This window comes from Pipistrellus hanaki (genome assembly GCF_964339955.1).
Source record: "Pipistrellus hanaki genome assembly, chromosome: 12".
Lineage (NCBI taxonomy): Eukaryota > Metazoa > Chordata > Mammalia > Chiroptera > Vespertilionidae > Pipistrellus > Pipistrellus hanaki.
The window spans coordinates 47,660,930-47,684,259 of record NC_140514.1 but is presented as its reverse complement, the minus strand read 5'-3'; the positions used below and the strand labels follow the sequence as shown (position 1 = coordinate 47,684,259).

General features: G+C 40.7%; 1 protein-coding gene across 1 annotated transcript in view; it reads right to left on the bottom strand.

Annotated features, from left to right (window-relative positions):
* Positions 1–23,330, bottom strand: part of DNAH6 (dynein axonemal heavy chain 6) — a gene marked incomplete at its 5' end in the record, with an annotated part of 204,336 nt that overhangs the window by 121,586 nt on the left and 59,420 nt on the right. Inside the window, 11 exons of the mRNA XM_084900943.1 lie at positions 2,669–2,830; positions 4,539–4,694; positions 4,780–4,905; positions 7,776–7,886; positions 7,970–8,134; positions 9,699–9,915; positions 12,844–12,940; positions 15,703–15,883; positions 18,319–18,438; positions 19,823–19,915; positions 20,596–20,808. Of these exons, the coding sequence (XP_084757069.1) occupies positions 2,669–2,830; positions 4,539–4,694; positions 4,780–4,905; positions 7,776–7,886; positions 7,970–8,134; positions 9,699–9,915; positions 12,844–12,940; positions 15,703–15,883; positions 18,319–18,438; positions 19,823–19,915; positions 20,596–20,808 (1,641 nt within the window). The remainder of the gene's footprint in view (positions 1–2,668; positions 2,831–4,538; positions 4,695–4,779; positions 4,906–7,775; positions 7,887–7,969; positions 8,135–9,698; positions 9,916–12,843; positions 12,941–15,702; positions 15,884–18,318; positions 18,439–19,822; positions 19,916–20,595; positions 20,809–23,330) is intronic.

The following is a 23,330-nucleotide window of genomic DNA, read 5'->3' as shown; positions in this document are numbered from 1 at the left end:
GAAGTTATCTTCTATTCCTAGTATGTTGAGTGTTTTTATCAAGAAGGCGTTTTGTTTGTTGGTTTATTTAAGTCAGAGCTCACGATGATACTGGTCATCAGAGTTGGGAAGTGGCCACAACTAGCTCAGTGATTACAAGAACTATCGGCCTAGATCAGAATGACACCAAATGCCTGTGGCACCAACAGAAGACAAAAAGAATGAAACTCCTCTCAGTCAGAATGATTTTATGTGGTATGTATCATCCCTGCTGACGGCTTGCTGAAGTAAGCACAGAACTTGCTGAAATAAGCCAGTACTCCAGGGAGGTAAAAAAGACAATATTTGATTAAGGTGGGCTCTCGGGGCTTGGAATCACTTACTTTTAACATATAAAAAAGAACCTTTATTTTGGTTTTCATGCTGATTAATCATGATGTGTAAGTTCCTCTAATGTTAAGATTCATTGTTTGAAAGTAGATCTTAAAAATCCTCATAATAAGAAGAAAAAATTCTGTAACCATGTCTGGTGATGAACGTTAACTACACAGATTTTGGTCATCATTTTGCAATATATCATATCACTCTGTCATATACCCAAAACTATTATAATGTTGTATGTCAATTATACCTCAATAAAAAATAAATTTAAAAAAAGATTTAAAGAAAGAAGACTCAATCTTTGTATGTGGGAGGCACATTGGAAGCTCCTTTCTTTCCCTTCATGTATGCTTCCTGAAAGTTCACCAAGGAAGCCACCTCTGCATGGAGACTGATGGGTGATTTGTCCTTCTCTTGTTTCTGCTTCTGGGGGAGGTGCCTGCTACCACCCTCCCGATGGTATGGGGTAAGGTAGGGGTAACAAATGGGAAGTCTTCCTCTTGCCACATGTTTGACTGGAATATTGGCAAGGATGGCCGTTGTCTTTCTCTGACGATCCTTTAAACCAAGGACGAGGAGCCTTTTTTCTGCTATGGGTCATTTAGATATTTAAAACATCATGCACAGACCATTCAAAATTAGAAACTTAAAAATTAGCCTGCTATATTTAGTCAAGCATTTAATTAACTCACCCCTAATGCCGTGGGAGGGCCAGACCCAATGATTTTGAGGGCCTTATATGGCCTGTAGGCTGGATATTCCCTACCCTTGCTTTAGACATTTTAAGAGATGTGACTTTCCAAATTAGGAATGAACATGATAATAGAGCAGTTCCCAAAGTATTGTCTGGGGAACCCTACAAGTCCCAGGGGGGTCTGCAAGGTAGAAGTATTTTCATAGACATATGTGCTGACCCAGCTCATCCAGGCCCGGTGAGCCTGAGAGGGGGCGGTGAAGGATTGAGAAAAGACAGAGAAGACAATGAAAGCTGGTTCTGGGTGGGACGCTAGCGACAGCGCCACGGACTACAAGCTTTGTCTTTATTTTATAGCCAGTTTCCATGAGGCAAAGTAAGGGCCTGGTTACAACATTCTCGTGGGTTTCAAATCTACTCAATTACATGCACCTGAACTCTATCAAGCCCACATCACTCAGGCACGTGAGAGCACGTGTTCAGACCATAGGTTCAAGCTTACAACTATAGCCTCTGGCTATAGTTGTGCTGGGAGGACTCCAAGCTGGGACTTGCACGTGGCAATGAGAGGACTGTGCCTTCTCATTAGTCCGAGGCTTGAACCTGTCCAAACACTGTACAGCTCTCCACAATATTAAAATCTTATTTGCCTTTTTGACTCTCATTTTCTCATGAGACTACAGAGTATGAAAAAGTCATTGATATGGCTTAAATTTTCACATTGCAAATAGTCTTCAAGAATCTTCATGTTGCTTATCAAGTTTTGTTGTGGTTTCAAAGAAGATTATCAACAATTACCTGGAACTTATTAAAACATCCGTCTCTTTTTTGGGGTACAACTCTGTGTGAGACTAGATTACTTTAACTATTTCAACCAAAATAACATATTTCAACAGCCTGACAACAGAAGAAAATGTGAGCATCCGGCTGTCATCTATTATGCCAAACATTAGAAACTTTCAAAAATATAAAACAATGTCACTATTCTCTCTGAATTTTTTGTTTGAGAAAATAGTTATTTTTTACAGACAATATGTTTATGCTAACATGTAATAGATTTATTATCCTTATTTTAAAACAAATATTTTAAATGTGTCAGTATTAATTTCTAACATAATAAATAGCAACGGATGTAATCCACATATATAAACAAAAGCTGATAAGAATTCAATAATTTATAAGAGTGTAAAGGGGACCTCTGATAAAAACAACTGTGGTACTGGAAAAATCTAATGATGAATTCTCACCTCCTATGTATTTCATTTTCAATACACAACTCTCTGAATAGCTCATCTCTTCCTGTGAGCTTATTCCTTGTTCTCAGGTTTCCCTGCTTTATCTTGTACCCATCTCTCTTCTTTCTACTTACTGACATTTTTAATTTTACCAGCATTTGACAAATCCTTCATGGCCTTGATTTCTACCTGGACAACCCAGACTGCCTTATGGTGATGCTTCTCCTTGGTTCTGTGTATTCCACTGTAACCATCCCTTGCCCACTAGTTTTCTCTTGCTTGCCATCACTATATTCTCTCCTTCTTTTGTTATGTCAGTTGCAAATAGAGAAAGCCACATGAAGTACTTAACATGAGGGTTCAGATGCCGGGACTGTACCTTGTAGTCTAAACCCTCGGAACAGTTGAAGACCACACATTGGATGGCAAGAGCTTTTGCTAGGTCTTTGGTAGTCTCGGTTTTCCCAGTGCCAGCAGGACCAGCTGGGGCACCTCCGAGGTCGAGCTGCAAAGCCCCCATGAGGCACAGGTAGCAGCGATCCTGAAAAAAATCCATAAACTGTTATTATTATTGTTGTTGTTTTAATATATTTTTATTTATGTCAGAGAGGAAGAGAGAGAGAAACATCAATGATAGAGAATAATTGATTGACTGCAAGCCCCCCACTGGTGATCAAGCCTGCAACCCAGGCATGTGCCCTAGACCAGAACTGAACCCAGGATCCTTTAGTCTGCAGGCTGACACTCCATCCACTGAGCTAAACCAGCTAGAGTGATATACTGTTATTATTGAAGGGAACTGATTCTAGCCACAAAATCATAAGTCCTACTCTTTCCTTGGGAGGCAGGTCATTCTTTGCTGTGAAAGGTTTTGTAGCAATTGATGTATACTGAAAGATCCAGGCCCAAAATTAATGCAAACCTTGGCTTCACAAAGATGTAGTCAATAGCAAATCCTTTCAACAGCTAATGTTAGATAAAACTTTTCCAGACTATCTTATCTAATAAAAGAGTAATATGCAAATTGACCATACCTCTGCTACACCCACAAGCCATGCCCACCAGCCAATCAGAGTGAGTATGCAAATTAACCCCAACCAAGATGGCTGCAGCCTCAGAGAGCAGGAGGGAGGTTTGGGTTTCCCAGGCAACAGAGGAAGCCAAGCTTTTTGCCTGTCCTTGCAGGCCTAGGCCTCCACTCAAGGTTACAAAGTTTTAATTATAGAAAGTAAACAAATCCAAACAGAAAGGGCTGCAGCCATGGAGCAAGCAGGAGGCTTGGCTCCACTCCAGGCTACAAAGTTTCAATTGTAGAAGGTAAATAAACTCCAGATACCAGGGCCTCTGCTTGGATTGCCAGGGGGTGTGGCTGGCTTGCAAACCACCACAGGCCACTCCACACCCCAACGGAACCCCCACCCTGATCCAGGACATCCTTCAGGGAAAACCAGCTGGCCCCACTTATGCACTAGGCATCTATTCTATCTAATAAAAGAGTAATATGCATGCCAAGACTGGTTTGGCTCAGTGGATAGAGCATCAGCCTGGGGACGGAAAGGTCCTGGGTTCGATTCCGGTCAAGGGCATGTACATTGGTTGTGGGCACATCCCAGGTGGGGGGTGTGCAGGAGGCAGCTGGTCAATGATTCTCCCTCATGGATGTTTCTAGCTCTCTATCCCTCTCCCTTCCTCTCTATAAAAAATCAATAAAAATATATATTTTTTAAAAAGATGCTAATATTAAAAGAGTAATATGCAGATTGACCATCACTCCAACACAATATGGCTGCCACCATATGGTCAAAATTCCTGCCCCTATGTGGACACAAGGTGGCCACCACAAGATGGCCAGCAGGGAAGGGCAGTTGGGAGTGATCAACTCTGCAGGGGAGGGCAGTTAGGGGTGACCAGGATCAGGCCTAAATGGGCAGTCTGACATCCTCGAGGAGTCCCAGATTGGAGATGGTGCAGGCTGGGCTGAGGGACATCACCACCTCTTCCCTCCCCCCACCCCCTGATGCACAAATTTTGTGCATCAGGCCTCTAGTCTATAATAATAAAAGCATAATATGCTAATTAGACCAGACAACCTTCCAGACAAAGCCTAGGTGGTGGAGGCCTAGGCAGAAGCAGCCGCCGTGGCTGTGAGGGCCGAGCCCCTTGCATGAATTTTGTGCATTGGGCCTCCAGTTTTTGATAAAATAAAGCACTTCTTGTTTCGACATTAACCTAAGTGACCAGATACTTACCGTGAGAGGAGTAATAACTAATCTTGGGCATGCACCCAAATATTCATAGCCATAAGTGTATTGAGAGAGCGCCATTCTAGCAACACAGTTATCTATGTCTATGGTCCAATAATAGCGCAGTTGTCTCTGCCAATCAAAGGCATCCACTTCCTCTACCTACATAAGTGATAACAATGATACGCATATTAGTTGCACTAATTTCAGGAAGTAATATGTTATTTTACTCAAATGAAACAGGTACCTGGGCTTGAACAAGATCAGTGACAATATCTCTTGCATGCACATCAATAGTAATTAAGGCAGTTATGATGTTTCTGTGTAATTTAGAAAGATAGCCTCGAACTAATGCAGCCAGGTCATTTAATCTCTAAAAATTAAAAGAGAAATTATCCGGGTGAGGATTAACAAAAAAATAAAAGAGAAATTATCGTAATGAACTTTCAAAAACAAGCTTACATATGTTAAATTCAGAGTAGACATTTACCAAAACTTTCTAATTTTAAGAATTGAGAGGGATCCAAGATGGCGGCTAATGGGACAGCAGGTTGCAAGATAGTGTGTGAGTGAGAGAGTGAAAGGAGAGTGTGTGGACATGCAGGGAGTGCTTGCATTTGTAAGTGTGGAACAGCTATATTTCACAGGACTGTTGAGGACTCGCAGACCAGGCTTCCCTGGCTAGGCAGCCTCTACTGCTGCTGAAATCTCTCCTGAAGCAGCTGGCTCTGCCATAGAGATCATACCATCTTGAAGGGGAAAGTGGCTGTTATCAGAAACCCAGCCTTACCTTCAACTGGGGAGACCTTTGATACCTCCCGGGACCCTACAACCACATCATCCAGGGACAAGCTGCCTCAGCTGTAAACCCATGAAGTCCCTGGCTGAGGGCACCTAAAAAAAAGTTTGTCCAGGGGGAGACAAAGCAGCACTGAATACACAGACAAGCCTGCATGTTCTCACAGAGCAGATAGAAGGAACAGCTGAATGGAACAACATCCACCTGGAATTGGTGAATTAAACAAAGCTGGTGAGGCAATCCATGGACAGAAAGATCAGAGATTGCCTAGAGCTCTGCCTTCTCAGATTCAGCTGGGTGTTTGCTGTTTGCAGTTTTTTGGATTAGTTGTTTGCATTTATCTCAGAGTGTTTGATGTTTGCATTTTTTGGATTAGCTGTTGATTTTTTTGATTTTTCTCCCCAAATACATATATTTTTTTACCCCTTCTTTTTTCTTTTCTTTCTTTTCCCTCTCATATTTTTTCCTTTTCTCAATATAATTTTTGAACTCTTTTCTCTCCCCTAATTCTATTTTCTCTGGTGGTCACCTTTATTTGGGGTTACTGGTATTGTGAATACATTTGTATATGTTGCCCTGTGTGTTGTGACTTGTCGAGTAGTATTTTGTGCATTTAAGTCAATGCAGGAGAGAGAGAGCTACATAACCAGACACCCTGAGAGGAGCGAACATGGGAAGACAAAGAAACAGCCTGTATATGAAAGAAAAGGAGGAATCACTGAAAAAACAAAGTAAATGAAATATGTCAGAGAAAGAATTTAGAGCAATGGTCACAAAAATATGGAAAAGGTTGGAGGACAAATTCAACAATATGTATAAGAACCAAGGAAATGAAAAAGAACCAAGAAGAAATGAAAAATGACATTGTTGCATTAAAGAACACAAAAGAAAGCATCAACAGTAGACTAGAAAAGCAGAGGACCATATCAGTGAGCTAGAAGACAAGGTAGGAAAAAATACCCAAGCATAGCAGCAACTGGAAAAAAATTTAAAAATTAGGTTCTCTTTGGGACAACATGAAATGAAATAGCATCTGCATAATAGGGGTCCCAGAAGTAGAGGAAACTGAGCAAGGAATAGAAAACCTGTTTGAAGAAATAATAACAGAAAACTTCCCTGATATTGGGAAGAAGAAAAAACTCACACAAGTATAAGAAGCTCACAGAGTCCCAAACAAGATGAACCCCAAAAGACTGACACCAAGACACATTATAATTAAATTGGCAAACACCAACGACAAAGTAAGACTCTTTTAAAGGCTGCCAGAGAGAGAGAGACAGAAAGTTACCTACAAGGAATCTCCCAACAAACTATTGACTGATTTCTCAACATAAACACATCACACTAGAAGAGAATGGGATGAAATATACAAAATCATGCAAAGCAGGGGTCTGAATCCAAAAATACTGTATCCAGCAAGGCTATCAATCAAAGTTGAGGGTGAAATCAGGAGCTTCACAGACAAAAAAGGACTAAGGGAGTTTATTACTACCAAACCAATAATGCAAAAAATGCTAAAGGGACTGCTATAAAAAGAAGAAATGGAAAGGGAAGAAGGAACACAGGAATAAAGAATAAAAATGGTGCTGAGACTGGTTTGGCTCAGTGGATGGAGTGTCAGCCTGTGGACTGAAGGGCCCCAGGTTCAATTCCGGTCAAGGGCATGTACCTTGGTTGTGGGTACATCCCCAGTGTGGGCATGCAAGAGGCAGCTAATCAATGACTCTCTCATTGATGTTTCTAACTCTCTATCTCTCTCCCTTCCTCTATGTAAAAAAAAAAATAAAAATAAAAAAAAATAAAAGTAATAAAATATATTTTAAAAAAAAGAATAAAAATGGTGACAAAAAAGTATCTAGCAATAATAACTTTAAATGTAAACGGATTAAATGCCCTAACCAAAATACATAGGGTAGCTGAGTGGATAAGAAAACATGACCCATATATCTGCTGTCTATAGGAGATCCACCTCAGAACAAAGGACTCACAGACTGATGGTGAAGGGATGGAAAAAGGTTTTTCAGTCGAATGGAAATGAAAAAAAAAAGTTGGGGTAGCAATACTTATATCTGACAAATTAGACCTCAAAGTGAAGGCTACAACAAGAGATAAGGAAGACCACTTCATATACTTAACGGAGTAATTCAACAAGAAGATATAACTCTGGTAAACATATATGAACCCAATACAGGAGCACCCAAATACATAAAAAAAATCTTCTGGAGGATACCAATGGAGAGATTGACAGCAATACAGTCAAATTAACAGCAATCCAGTCAAAATTGGAATATAAATGGTTTTAGTGATAACCCCAAAGCTCTGAAAATCAAGTCAGAGCATTAAATCTGTGAGAGAAAGGGAATTTGTTTGAACCATGCCAATAACAGCCACCGAGACCGTCTTGCACAGCAACATGGTCAGTGTCACTCTGTGAAAAATCTCACCTCAAAGTTGAGTTTTTCAAAAGCTTCCAAAGCCTCTAGACGATCTTCATCTGTTTCCAAACACTCGGTCAAATCACGGCACCAAATGATTTGAGAAATGGTCAGGATCACCTGCGTGGAAACATCTTCCTTGAGTGTGTGAGGCATCTCACTGATAAGGGATTCAGAGCTGGAAACGTAGGCGTGTAGCTTACTTGAGAAGGGTGGCCAGCTACCACCCATTCTATCCTCGATTTTGACTGATAGTCGGCGATGGCAGCCTTGCACATGCGGCGCAAAGACGTGAACATGGCTTCTTCCACTTTACCCAGCCATTCCTCCACGTTGCCTCGGGCCTTGAGGCCTTTTCCCAGTCTGACCTAGAAGATAATCAGAGCAACGATAGTACGGCTCACGTGGGACGTGTAGGCTGTCCGTCCTCCGTGCTTCTGTAACAGAACCCTAAGGCAATGGAAAGCCTGACCACAAATACTGGATCTTTCTATTGCTATCCCATCCTGTACCTCTCTTTGCACCATCCACTTATGGGATGGGAACCAACTCCCTGCAAGAGGATTCTATCTACATGCACTACATAAATTCCTTCACTCACTTTCTTTTCCTGCTTCTTGCCATCTAATTGCTGGCCCCAACCACTCCTCCAACCTGTAAAGGTCACTAAGGTTAGCAACATTCTCCCAACTGTCAACTCCAACTGACAATTTTCCATGCTTTTCATATTTATATCTTGACTTTCCAATGATGTGACTGCTTGTCTGGGTCTCCTATTCTGTCCTTCTTTTTTGACCCTCCCTTTAAATTTCATGTTTCTCCTGGATCCTAGCCATGGTCCTCCTCCCTTCTCTCTTCTTCTGCACTAGGGATGACCAAATTCTTTTGCAAGAAGGTCAATTCAGGACAAGTAAAGTGTTTATAGGCTCACTCATTCCCATAGAGACACCACAGTGCTCTAACTGAACTGAAATCCTCAGCATTTCCCTGCTCAGTCCCTCTGTATGAAATGCTCCCCCTCCCATGGCTCTTCTCCCTCTTCCCTGGCTGTCTCTGTTTGTATATGGGAGTGTGGGAAGTCACTTGGTTCCCCACCGTCTGCTACTATATTCACTTGCTTGGTGTTAACCATACGTCAGGCCCTGTGCAGGGCCCTGGAGACACCACTGTAAACAATGAGCCCCCACTGGGTACTGCTCTAAATAGCTGACATATAGTAACACTTGAAAGTCTCCAATATCTCATTAATCTTGAATCCAGGCATGGCAGCAGAACTGGTGCTCTTAACTCATCAACTCTTATGCCTCTTGTAAGGCATAGCTCCCTATTCTCCACTCTGTTCCCCGTTCCCAAGAACAGAGCATGTGCCTCTGCTACTGCACTTACGGAGCTGCTTTGCAATGTTTGTTGGACTATGTCTCCACTAGACAGCTCTGAGGGCAAGAGTTTTAGCTTGGTGATTCCTGACACTGCTTCGCCAGCAGAGTTCTAGTAGCAAGAGCATTTGATGGGTGCTTAGAGTGACGATAAATAAACCTCTACCCTAAACCATGAAAGAGTAACAAAGTTTTCCCATAGCGACCTGAAGAGTATTACGCTAAGAGAAATAGGCCAGTCTAAGAAAGGCAAGGATCATATGATCTACGTACAAAATAAAACCACAAACAAAATAGATCCAGAGACATAGAAGCATGTGAAAGACTGATGAATATCAGAGGAAAGGATGGAGGTGGGGGGGGAGAGATTAACCAAAGAACTTACATGCATATATATGCATAACCCATGAAAGCAGAACATTGTGAGGTAGGCCTGGGATGGGGGGGCGGTGGGTAAAGGGTAAAGGGAGGGGGGTAAGAAGGGGACCTTGGTAATACTTTCAACAATAAAGATGTTTTAAGAACAAGAATTCTTAAAAATTCTTGAGCCCCTTACCCTTTCTCCCTCTGGAGACAGCATTGCTAAAATATCATTAGTATATACTTTTTCTGGCTCTCCCTCAGTGGGAAGTTTCCCTTCAGCAGGAGGCATGACAGCAAACTCGAGTCTTGAGATGGAGTCGAAGCATTTCCTTAAGTGCGGCTGCACAGCCTGGGGATTTCGTGTCTGGGCCAAAATCTCCAGAAGCTCATCATTTGACAAGAAGTAAAACCTGGATTAAAGAAAATACTTAAAATGTATCTTGAAGGTGAAACAAAGCCTTATGCAGATGACACACACGATAAATCCCTCAGCCACATCTCTTCCCCATCTACACAGATGTCCTGGACCTCCAAGTCCTCCGGTTTGGGATTCTAGAGATGCCGCATGCTTCTAAATACAGTTGTTGTGACTATTAGTGCAGATGACCTCAAACATCTAGAATTAGTACCTGGTAAATAAAAGACAGGTTTTTTTTTTTTTTTTTTTTCATAAAAACGCAGGCTCTTGCTATTTCACTGATTAGTTCCCATGCCTTTGCTACTTGTCTTTGAGCTTCTACAGTGAAGATATATTATTTCCCCTAGAACCTAGCATAGTGCCACACACACCTGGTAGTCAGTACACCATTTATTGGTTGGATGGTCACAGGAACTTTATTTGGTTCTGTGAATATATGCTTGTGGGCCAGGCATGGGATCTTCTCAGAACTTGTCCAACAGAGCCATTTGGAGGCATGGAGAAAGCTTAGGGAAAGAACTAGAGAGGGTGCGTACATGGATGCCCAGGGATGAGGGTGAGGGAGGAGAGCCTGACCAGGGAAGACACTTCAGCTTCTGTGAAGGAAGCTTCCCATGAGAGATAGGAGGGAATCCCATGAGTCCAAGACAGGCCCCATGTGGAGAGAGAGGGGGCCAGATGGGTACCACCAAGGCAGGTTTCTCCTGTCACCTTGCCTCCCCTCCTGTCCCTGCTCCACCCTGGAGACCTCAGAAAACTATCAGGAAATGGGAAGGTTGATCATCATACACCTTCATCATTACTAACAGCTTCCCTGCAACAGGGGTGGCACAGAGCAGGAGGATAGCTTAACTCTGAAAGGAGTTTAGAGTTTTGATTATTATAGATCATTTTATTGGGTTAAGGTGACAAGAGGTGAGGTTTTTTTTTGTTTTTTTTGTATATTATTATCTGAGAATGACCAGAAAATTCATGAGGCTTTATCAAGATTTTGTCTAGAGGGGCAGAAAGAAACTAGCCCCTGGCAGGGAATGCAGAGGTAGTCGATAGTTATAAACAAAGATACTTCTTCTAGTTGCACTCTATTAGTCCTGCTTCTTTAACATAACACATACATTCATAATTAAATTGTCCCCAAGCCTTGTTTTCAACTGAAGAAACAGATAACGGTAAAGCTTGGACTGTGAGAGCAGGAACAGTATTGCATTCATCTTGTGTCTCCAGGACCTAATACGGTCCATGGCTCATGCCGAGCTTCTGTAAGGTGTTTAGAGCGAAATCAATGCCTCACAGAGCCTCCTGACATCATAAACATTACACACCTCGGTGACATAATTCTAAACAAAAGGAAAAAAGAGGGCTGATGCTTTTTGGTTCTCAATATTTTCATCGATAAATTTGTGCCTGGGTTTATGTACATATCCTAAGCTGTTTCTTTAAATATATATATATATATATATATATATAAAATCTTTGATCCAGGTGGGGAACTCCTGACTTAAGAGTGAAATAGACAAAAGGCACATTTCGAACTTCAAACTCTTCCATCTGTTTCCATTTTGCTTAAATGATGTTTGAGTAAGATTTGTGTAAGATTTCAGTAAGATTTAGTAAGATACTTTATAGCTCAACCATTTCTGTTAAAATTTAACCAGATCTTTTGGATCTTGCATTTCCTCTGCACACACATAGCCTTCTTGGTACTCGGCAACAATCCCTCTCAACCAAGAAACCCAGATAACCACCTAACCCCGGCTGCTTCAGGGGTTGTTCTAGGACAGAACTTCACTCCTATTCCTTAACAGCAAACAGGGAAAACCCATGAAAGATGAACCACGTTGCTAATGTTCTCTGCATTGTGGTACAACGTGCCCCAATGGCTTCAGTAGGGAGCTTTTACTACCATCAAGCAGTCATACTCTGGTCTTTTAAATATATATATATTTTTTTTACTGATTGTTTTACAGAGAGGAAGAGAGAGGGATAGAGAGTTAGAAACATCCATGAGAGAGAATCATCCACCAGCTGCCTCTTGCACACCCCCCATTGGGGATGTGCCCGCAACCAAGGTACATGCCTTTGACCGAAATCGAACCCTAGACCTTTCAGTCCCCAGGCCGACGCTCTATCCACTGAGCCAAACCGGTTTCAGCCATACTCTGGTCTTATATTACTGTATCATAATGGTTTATGGCCATGACTGTTCAACTGTTAACCATGAGCTACATTAGGGCGGGAATATGGCCTTTTCTTCTTTGTCTCTTTAGCACGGAGCAGAACATTTGGTATGATTTTAGAATGCATAGGTGAGTAGAAAAAAATTCATTTGGAATTTGTGAAAATAATCCCTTAGACAACTTCTACAGTGACATTGTTAGGCCACCAATTAACTTAAAGTCTCTAACTTTTCACATACACATCTGTGGACACATGGACCCGTGGGCACACACATAATACACCCAACAGTGAAGTAACGTTGCAACCAAGAATACTTCCTGCACCTTAGGTTGTTACCCACTTAAACCTTCACCAAAATTGCACCTTCCACCGAAACCGGTTTGGCTCAGTGGATAGAGCATCGGTTTGATTCCGGTCAAGGGCATGTACATTGGTTGCGGGCACATCCCCGGTGGGGGGTGCAGGAGGCAGCTGGTCGATGTATCTCTCTCTATCACTCTCCCTTCCTCTCTGTGAAAAATCAATAAAATATTAAAAAATAATAATAAAATTGCACCTTCCCTTGTGAGTTACACTCCCCGGTCAAGATATTAGCCAGTCTGCCATTATCGCACATCTTTCTTATTTCTCTCTCTGATTCCTTGCTGTTTTGAGGCTGTGACTTGTTTTTTTAAGTACATCCTTCTAAATTAATGGATAGCCTTAACTACTGAAAAATATCATAGATTGCCTGTAAACTTACCTGGGAAAGATAACTCTTTTTGATTCTAAATATGCCTCTAGACACTTCTGAATTTGGTCAAGTAAAGCATTATTATTTTGAAATGTCTCCAGGAGACCTGTTCATCGAAAAACAAAGGTATTGGTAAAATTGTGTTAAGACAAATAGAGAATATAATTTTAAGTGGAAGTAAAATATGGTCACATTTTTAAAGCTTTGGTTTTATTTGGTAAAAACAATCTAATAAATTAAAATTTATGGGGTTGGCTAAGAATGTAAAGTATTAATGAAATTAATATTAATCTTAATATTTATTATAATTGAACAGAATTTAATTTGAAATGTTTTTCGCTGGCATCCCACCCTTTTGAGAGGCTGAGGGTGCACAAACCAAAGCCAAACTGTTGACCTTCCAAATAGAGCCATTCTCTGAACTTTCTGACTCATGTCTTCTGTTTCCCCTGCTATCTTTAGTGCTGAAATTGTGGCAATGGGATCCTACTTTTTTATCACCAAACTCCAGCAACTTAAGGAGCAAGATTCATGTCTTATTTAACTTTGACCTTTTGGTACCTATCACAGTACTTTACTTAACCGCCCATTCAAGAATCAAACCCAGTCTTTTCCATGGTCCCAAAGGGTGTGATCAATGACCCAATCCAACCCTCAAACTCCCACCCAAGCTCACCTCTCTGAACTTACCTTTTAAGCCCTTCTCCTTGTGCACACAATCCCAACCCACAGTGGCTTCCTTTCTAATATTTTTGCATACCAAGTGCCTTTGTTCTCTCTGCTTTTAACAATACTCCCTCAGATGCACGTACTTGTTTCAGTCCCTCATTCCTACAAGTTTCTGCTCAAAAATCACTTTATCTAGAAAGCCTTCTCTCTCCTCCTCCTCCTCCTCCTCCTCCTCCTCCTCCTCCTCCTCCTCCTTGTCCTTCTCCTCCTCTCTCTTCCTCCTCCTCTTCCGCCTCCTCATCCTCATGTCCTTCTCCTCTCTCCTCCTCCTCCTCTCTTCCTCCTCCTCCTCTTCCTCCTCATCCTCCTTGTCCTTCTCCTCTCTCCTCCTCCTCTCTCCTCCTCCTCCTCCTGTCCTTCTCCTCCTCTCTCTTCCTCCTCCTCCTCCTCCTCTTCCTCCTCCTCATCCTCCTTGTCCTTCTCCTCTCTCCTCCTCCTCCTCTCTCCTCTTCCTCCTCCTCCTCCTCCTCCTCCTTCTTCTTCTTCTTCTTCTTCTTCTCTCTCTCTCTCTCTCTCTCTCTCTCTCTCTCTCTCTCTCTCTCTCTCTCACACACACACACACACACACACACACACACACACATGCACGGCTACTCTAGCCTCTTTGCCCTGCTTAATTTTTCTACATAGCTTCATCATCACCTGAAATGATGTATATAGTTATCTTTATCTGAAATCCCTAGGACTAGATATATTTTGGAATCAGATTTTTTTAAATTACATAAGTTATATCATAAGTCTAGTAAGAACTGGGGCAGCATTCTAATCAAACACCTTAATATTTTTGCTACAGAAGGTGTGAATATGCGCATTAAGTGGATGTGGTAGGCAGAGCTGAAGTCTTTCAGGGATGTCCAGGTCCCATGCCCAGAGCCTGAGAGTATGCTAGTTGATGTGGAAAAAAGGAACCTGGCAGCTATCTTTAAATTAAGGATTGTAGGATGGGAGAGTATTGTGGATCATCCAGCGGACCCAATGTAATCACAGGGTCCTCCTAAGAGGGAAGGGAGGAGGGTCAGAGGCAGAGAAGGAGCTGTGATGATAAGATCAGAAGTTGGAGTGATGCGATTTCTGGCTAGAAGAGGACCTGGACTCAAGGAATGTGGGCAGCCTCCAGAAGCCCCAACCTTTTAAAGTTTTCCATTCTATCCTACCACACAGCTTTCCCCTTCCAGTTTCTGTTTTATGTTAAGAGTCTTTAGACAAAAAGTATAGCCCAGCAGGCTGCCTCTGGCAGGGCAGCTGTCGCGGTATTTACCAGGATAGGTTATATGCTGCCATCTGCAGGATAAACAAGCTTGCTGAGGCTTGGATACAAATCATGAAGTTCGATAACTATGCATATGCTGCAAAAGAGTTTGATGCCACATCCCTAGAAGATGGAACTTATTAAAACACATTTCAATGTTGAGATTTGAATTACAATTGGAGGTAATGTTTTTAACTGGTTTTAATGAGTTGATTAAAAGTAAGGTATGGAGCCCTGGCCAGTGTAGCTTAGCTGATTGGAATGTTGTCCTGTACTCTGAAAGGCTGTGGGTTTGATTGCCAGTCAGGGTCTGACCCCTGGTCAGGGCATGTGCAGAAGGCAACTGGTGGATGTTTCTCTCTCACATTGATGTTTCTCTTTCTCTTTCTCTCCCCTGATCCCTCTCTCTCTCACCCTATCTGCTTCCTTTTCTCCCTCCCTCCCTCCCTCTTTCCCTCCCTCCCTCCCTTCCTCCCTCCTTCTCCCTTTCTCTCTGAAATCACTAAGAACATATCCTCGGGTGAGGATTAAAAAAATAAGTTATGGAAATTTTTATGGTTACAACTTTGTGAGAGCTTTGGCAGAATGGGGCATTGCTGGGCTGGGGGTGGGGGTGGGGGTAACTGTTATGTCTTCTTGTCAAAATTGTGAAATGGAAGCATGACTGACACTGCGGTAGTGTTCCCAAATGATAGAGAGCAAAAGGTAGCAAGATCATAGTGTTCAATCCACATTGCAAGAGCGTCCAGTGTGTTACAACGACTCCTGGTCATCGGTGCTGACTAGAATTAAGGGTTGAGTGCACCACATATTATTAGACTCTCGTGGATGATAAACATTGTAGATGATTGTCAAGTCTTTTTGTTCCTCTTTAAATTTCTGTTCTATACCTGGTTGAGTACCCGCTCGAAGAGCGTTAGGCAGCCGGTTCACCTTCCTCATGATCTCTTTCCAGGATTTATCCACCTGAAGGAACATCTTGGCCTCTGCAGGCAATTGCCTCTGAATATCTGGAGCATTAAAAATACTTTCCAGGTACAGCCAGTTTCTCTGGCAGTTCAGCCACTCTTCCTGGGAGGAAAATATGGACATGGTCAAATTTTAACCCCAAATCAAAAACATTCAGCTACATTAAAAATAGTTATGTGGGAGGCTCACTGTATCTTTTTCCTTTTGGGGGCTTCTTATGGGTCTGTTAAAATGAAAATTCTTTACAGGGTTCAAGACTTGCCTCACCCCAATTACAACCCCTTTTCTACTGAATAGTTACAATGAATCTTCTGTGTGATTGCTAGGATGGACCCAGAGAAGGATTAAAATCCCCAAAGGAGACATTTGGGGGTGGGGTATGCTTATTTAAAGAAATCTGAAGGGCTGGGAAGTGGTAAGGTTAGTGACTAGTTCCGAATATAAGGTTCAACAAAAGGAGGTTTACAGTCATGAGCATACGAAACATAAGCTTATTCTTGTATTATTCTCTATTAATTATTGTATTATTTCCCCACATGAACTGTAATGTACTTTCACCTCACCCTGTATAGAAAGGATTACAAAAAATGTTTATTTCAATTATGTGTATATTCTTCCCTCCCCCTTAAAAAAAAGAAATATATAATTGTTAAATTAAAAAAAGAAATACATTTCTTTCAATCAAAAAAGTAAAACCTGCTGATGACAGAATGTGGCAAATACAGAAGAAGAATGGGAGGAAGAAGAGCATTACTTATTGCTTTCCTCATGGAGACAATCACTGATTTCAAAGAAACCAGAAATGCAGTGTCAGTGCTAAAGTCTATAACCTCACCCTTCTCTGTGCCTCCTGCCCAAGATCCATGAAAAGGTTTCTCACTTCTTACTCAAGATTTGGGGGTTACATGTAAGCCCTAATGTTAAAACTAGTTCCTGGTTTATCTCAGGTCTCACACTTTCTATTCTCTGGAGGATCTCCAATGGTCAGCATTGGACTCTTTTAAGGATCCTTTATAGGAACATGTCCTTTATGTTGATCTATAGTCACTCCCTTCAGAGGGCTCAGCCATGCAGAAGGCTGGACACGGGTCAGATTGTAAAGGTTCACTGAAGAGGATGAACTCCTGAGAAAGCTCTCTATGAAACAAAGTTGGAAAAAATTGTGTTTTTCCCCCTACCAGTGGCTTTATTACTTCACAGATAATTCTTCATCTTAGAATACATATATAGAAACCTAAATGCTATTAAATCAAGCTAAAAAGCTGAAGTCTAAGTAAAAGATTGGATGGGAACAAGGTGCAATCAGTGTGAGTTTTCTGTTTTGCTGTGGGATAATCTGAAGCAGAATCAAATAGAAAGGAGGTGTGTGCCACAAGAAAAGATAGCAAGGAATATTCAAGCAACAGTGAGTGTTTTTCTACAACTAGATAGTTGTTGTGGCCAGACTCTTAAGGTGGCCCCCAAGATCTGCTGTTCACACCCTTGTGTGATCCTCTGCCCTTGAATGTTGGGTGCTTGCTTACAGCCACGAGAGCATGGCAAAGGTAACAGAATATGCACAATTATGTGTATACTAGAGGCCCGGAGCACAAAATTCATGCACTCAGGGGTGGGGAGTCACTCAGCCTGAACTGCACCCTCTCACAGTCTGGGAGCCCTCAGGGGATGTCTGACTGATGGCTTAAGTTCGCTCCAGCAGTCGGACATCCTTAGCACTGTTGTGGAGGCGGGGGAGCTCCAGCCACTGCCTCTGCACTTGCCAGCTGTGAGCTTGGCTCAGGGCTTCTGGCTGAGAGGCACTCCTCCTGTGGGAGCAGACTGACCACCAGGGGGCAGATGCTCAATGCAGGCAGGCTCAATGTTTGGTCGATTTGCATATTGGCCTTTTGTTATATAGGATTCATCTTGCTGGGAATCTTTCTCTACCTTGCTAGATTAACAGTGATTGTCTCTACGAGGAAAGCAATGAGTAATGCTCTTCTTCTTCCCTTTTACCACGCTGGGGAGTGTCCACATAGAAAGAAAGCAGGGCAACATGAAGGATCTGAGGATGGCCTCCAGATCACTGCTAGCAAAAAACTGAAGCCCTTAGTCCCAGAGTTGCAAGGAAATAATTTCTGCCAGCAACCCACATGAGTTTGAAAGTATATTCCTTCTTAGTTGAGTAAGTGATGAGAACTCAGTCCTGGACCATATCTGCACTGAACTCTTGTGAGGTCCAATCTAGGAGACCCAGTTAAGCCACACCTGAACTACTGACCCACAGAAACTAGGCGATAATAAATATATATTATTTTATGCCACTAAGTGTTTGGTATTTTTTTTTTCCATAGCAATAATAAAGGGTGATGGGAGAATCTTGGAAAGAAGGGCTCTAATAGATTTGAATTTTCCTTACAGTCTGATTGATCATAAGATGTCATCAATTAAATATTACATCTAAACTATATAATATTTAAATGATTGAACAAATGATTTATAAGCTCCAGTGGCTCTTCAGTTCTCTGAGTCCCTGAACTGAACTTATCCTTACTCACCAGTGTTTGATTAAATAAAGCAAGTTGTTTCTGCCATTCATCCACTCGAGTTTTTAGTGGACCAACATAACGTGACGAGGCAATGGTGGTGATATTGATGGTGCTGTCATCAAGAAGGACCTATAAAGAAAGAAGAAGAAAATCATGCAACATTATGTGCTTGTGCTTTCAAAGATAATTATAGGTATCTAGCCCCAATAGTCTATTTAAAATCTTGTTTCTTGAACGAATAGCTTAGCCTGACATACTGGTACCTCCCCTTCCACTTTCCCTCCATATCCTATGTGGCTTACAACCCAATATCATGTTCTCTCAAATGCCATAAAGGTTTATCTGATTGCCAAGTCTTGGCGGTTTCTGTAATTATTATTGGCATTTGTTTTGGTTTGGTTCAACACTCTTCTTCTCACATCCTACTTTAAAACATCTGGTACCTTCTTAACACTATTTAGTCACCCAGGCCTTTATTTCTCAAAGTACTCAAAACTAGCCAAAGACAGAAAAATTAGCTGTCTTTTCTAACAAAGGAAACATTACTTTCCCTCAACTTTAGGAAGAGAAAAATTTCATTAATTCATATCAACCTTTGAATGATTATAGACAGTTTTCCCTCTACCTCCAACCTTACACTGTAGCAACTCTCATAGAACGTATGCTTAAAAAAAAAAAAAAAAAAAAAAAGGGGGGTCTGTTAATCTAAAGAATTTCAATTGTTCTATTTAATTTATAAACTTCTTAAGAGAAAAAGCCCCATTACCTACCATCACTTGGCCTTATACTGACCAACTTTCATCTTGAGACTGCTCTCCCATCCACTGCCCTGAATAACATCTGATCTTGCTCTACCAGCCTATACCTGGCAAAGCCATTTCATCTCCAGTCTGGCCTGGGTACAACCTACTAGACCAGGGCTTTGCTTTTTAAATGGAGTTGTAAGATCCAGATCCCTTTGCTAAACAAATGTGTCTTTGGATTTTAAGTCACTAAGAATATTCCAAACACACAGAATATAGAGCATGGCTATGTACTCCTACTCTCAAAAAATTCAAGTGAATTTAGCTTTTTAGTGTGCTATAAACCTGAAATATTCATTCATGTTTCTTTGCTTCATTTAAATGGTTTGAAGTGCCCTTCTGTTCTGAAGGCCATTCTCATCTATGTCTGTCAAATCTCATTTACCCTTTAAGGTCCAGAATGTCTTAGCAGGTCAAGGAAGGATTCTCTGATTATTTCAGCCATAAACGATCTCTTTGCTTTTCTAAATTCTTCAACAGTTACAGGATTACAACTCTTACACATATATGCCGTTTTTATTGCTTTGCTAAATGGTTCTCATACACAAGCATCCATGTCAATTATTTATACTCATACTTTCCCTCCCTAATTAAAATTTTCTTATTTAATAACTCATATTCTATTTCTCCATCATAATCTCCCATAAAAGATTTAGGACTAGTTCCGGCTAGAACCTTCACTGTAAGTTTTCAGTAACCCAGTTACCCACCTGTATGTCGTCTGTGCCACCTAGGATAAAGACATCTTTGCTGTCTCGGTGAGGGAGAACGACAAATTCAGTTGTTTTCCAAGCATCCTCCACCTTAGAAAGGATTCAGGTCTTAGGATATCTAAGTTCATTTGTGTTTAGGTACTTAATAAATGAATGTAAAACGAAATAGGTGAAAGTGCCATAATAATTCCATTCTCCTCCTCTACAACTTTTAAAATCCTTTTCTCAGCTAAATGACCCTGCTTTGCTTAATTTTATTGACCGATGTTAATACATATGAATAACTTGTGATACTTTAATGTGTATTTCCTATCACTTCGTTTTAATTGAAAGGAAAAAAAAAAAATCATTTTATACATGTGATTGGTAAGCATGTGTGAATTTTTAGGGAAAGGAGGTTAAGTACACTAAAGAGATAACTTTTTGCAACATTTTTTGAAGTATTTCACATATTTTTTTCCTAGTAGTTTTAAACATAATGTATTTTGATGTAAAATATATTCTTGGAAAGTGTGTTGTTTTTTTTTTTTTATATATAAGCATGTAAATTTCAAACTTTGTTTATGTTGGGCTATAAGCTAAGTAGAAGGAAGATATTTATAATTGTGATAACAATTATAATGATAATAAATATAAGAAAACAATAGGACAATTGATAATGAGAGAGTGAAAGCTGCACTGTTGAAAAATCTGTCCAGATAACCCAAAAGCTGGTGATATGAAAAACTTTACCTTACCTGATTTTAAGAATATATGCTTTTCCTATTTACCTTTTTAAGAATTATTTCTAAGGCAGCTTCTCCAGAAGCCTGTCCTGAAATGTCCTGAATTTCTTGGGCAAAGTCGAAAACATGCAACTCAGAGAGCTTCTCTAAGGTTAACGGAGTTTCAAGGTCCAGTAGAGTGGCATCAACTGTGTGTTCAATAGCTGTCCAGTGTCTAATCTTCAAAGTTGGGTTCCTCAAATCAATGATAACTGGCAGCTGGAAAACAAGCACACACCATGCTTTTTATCTTAAAAACACAGTTTTTAATCAGAGAATGTAGAGATCTGGAAAGAATATCACTTAAACTCTTACAACAAAAAAAAAAATCTGAACAAACTTCAAATTAATGACTTGTGTTGAACCCATCAGAAACCTAAATTGCAGGTCAATGAACTAACTCAAACTTGGAATACCCACAGTTTACTCCACAGCAAGAAACAGAATTTGAGAGTTTGATTATCTAGGACACTTGCCTTGGAATGCCACTTAAGTGAGCTAGAAGACTCAGCTACATTTAAAAAAATAGATTATTAAAGACTGAGCATGCAGAAGCAAGAAGAAAAGAGAATTGAGAAAGTTGAAGATAGTGTAAGAAGCCTTTGGGACAATTTCAAGCGTACCAACATCAGAATTATGGGGGTGCCAGAAGAAGAGAAAGTGCAAGACACTGAAAACCTATTTGAAGAAATAATGACAGAAAACTTCCCCCACCTGGTGGAAGAAATAGATTTACAAGTTCAGGAAGTGCACAGAGCCCCAAACAAAAGGAATCCAAAAAGGACCACACCAAGACACATTATAATTAAAATGCCAAGAGCAAAAGACAAAGAGAGAATCTTACAAGCAGCAAGAGAAAAACAGTTCGTTACCTACAAGGGAGCACCCACACGATTATCAGCTGATTTCTCAACAGAAACTATGCAGGCCAGATGGGAGTGGCAAAAATATTCAAAGTGATAAAAAGCAAAAACCTACAACCAAGATTACTCTACCCAGCAAAGCTATCATTCAGAATTGAAAGGCAGATAAAGAGCTTCACAGATAAGAAAAAGCTAAAGGAGTTCATCACCACCAAACCAGTATTATATGAAATGCTGGAAGGTGTTCTTTAAAAAGAGGAAAAAGAAGAAAAAAGTAAAGATAAAAATTATGAACAACAAATACATATCTATCAACAAGTGAATCTAAAAGTCAAGTGAATTAAAAATCTGAGGAACAGAATAAACTGATGAATATAATAGAATCAGGGGCATAGAGTCGGAGGGGATTGATAATTCCCAAGGGGAAAAGGGTATCTGTGGGGGGTACAGAAAGAGACTGGACAAAAATCATACACCTATGGATGAGGACAGCTGGGGGAGGGGGGGGAAGGTAAGGGCAGAGGGTGGGGTGGGGACCGAGTGGAGGGGAGTTATAGGGGGGGGAGGGGAAGAAACAGTTGTAATAATCTGAACAATAAAGATTTATTAAATAAAATTAATTAATTAATTAATTAATTAAAATTCAAATTAAAAAAACAACTAAAAAAAAGATTGAGGATGGGGTAGCATGAGAGGGTGAAGTACTTGGGGGCTACAAATATAGAGGTGTTCATACAAAAGACTGGGGAGACTCTTAAGAAACCCTACCTTATGGTGCTGTAGGAGAAGGAAACAGCAGCCGCTATTGTAACTAGCCATCCAATGTCTCCTAGCTTTCTTCTGGTACCAAAGCTTTAATGTCAGAGAAGGGAGGAACAAAAACTTCACCTAAGATATTGGTGATAACTCATTGTAGGTATTTATAAACATTAGGAGAAATGGAATAGGAAAAATAAAAAATTCTATCCACAGGTTAGGAACAGGAATACACGATAGGCTTCTAACTACAGGTGGAGGAGGGGCAGGAATACTTAGGAAAGTAATAACCCTGAGAACAAGAGATACAGTGCTTTGTTAAGATAGAGTTTAATCAGAATATGAGGGAATGCCCCTTTTCATTTCTCCTACCAGGCTAATAAGTATTGAGTGGGGGGAAAAGTGGAATACAGAGTGGAAAGCTATAAGAGACAGATCCTTTCTGGGCACAATACAAAGGGAGGCCACAAGATCAGGGGAAAATGGAAACAATGATCTTTGGCAAACCAGACCAAACCCTAAACACAAGGTATCACTAGGACAATTTAAATGCTGTGGTATACTGAAGGCAGCTATAGGAACATCAAACCTCAAATGTACCCTAGTTCCTAACTAGATTTAACATAACGTGCCACACAAAACGCCAAGTGGAAGGAAAGGCATTATTTACTATATTAAACAAAGATAGAAATTTTGGCTTGTAACCAAAATTTAAGTGGTATATTAAAAAACAAGACAGACATGCATCCAAGACACAAAAAACAATCAGAAGCAGACTCAGATATGACACATGTTAGAATTAACAGACAGGGACTATAAAAGAAGTGTGATTAATGCCCTGACCAGTGTTTCACAGTAGTTAAAGTGTCAGCTCTCACACTGACGGGTCAAAAGGTTTGATTCCTGGTCAAGGGCACCTACCTGGGTTGCAGGTACCATCTCAGACCTTGGTCAGAGTGCATGTGGGAGGGGACCAATTCATGTGTCTCTCTCACTTCGACGCTTCTATTGCTCTCTCCCTCCTTCCTTTGCACTCTATCTAAAAATCAATGGAAAAATTTCCTAAGGTGAGGATTAAAAAATAGAAAAAATATTTTAAAGTGTGATTAATATATTCATGGT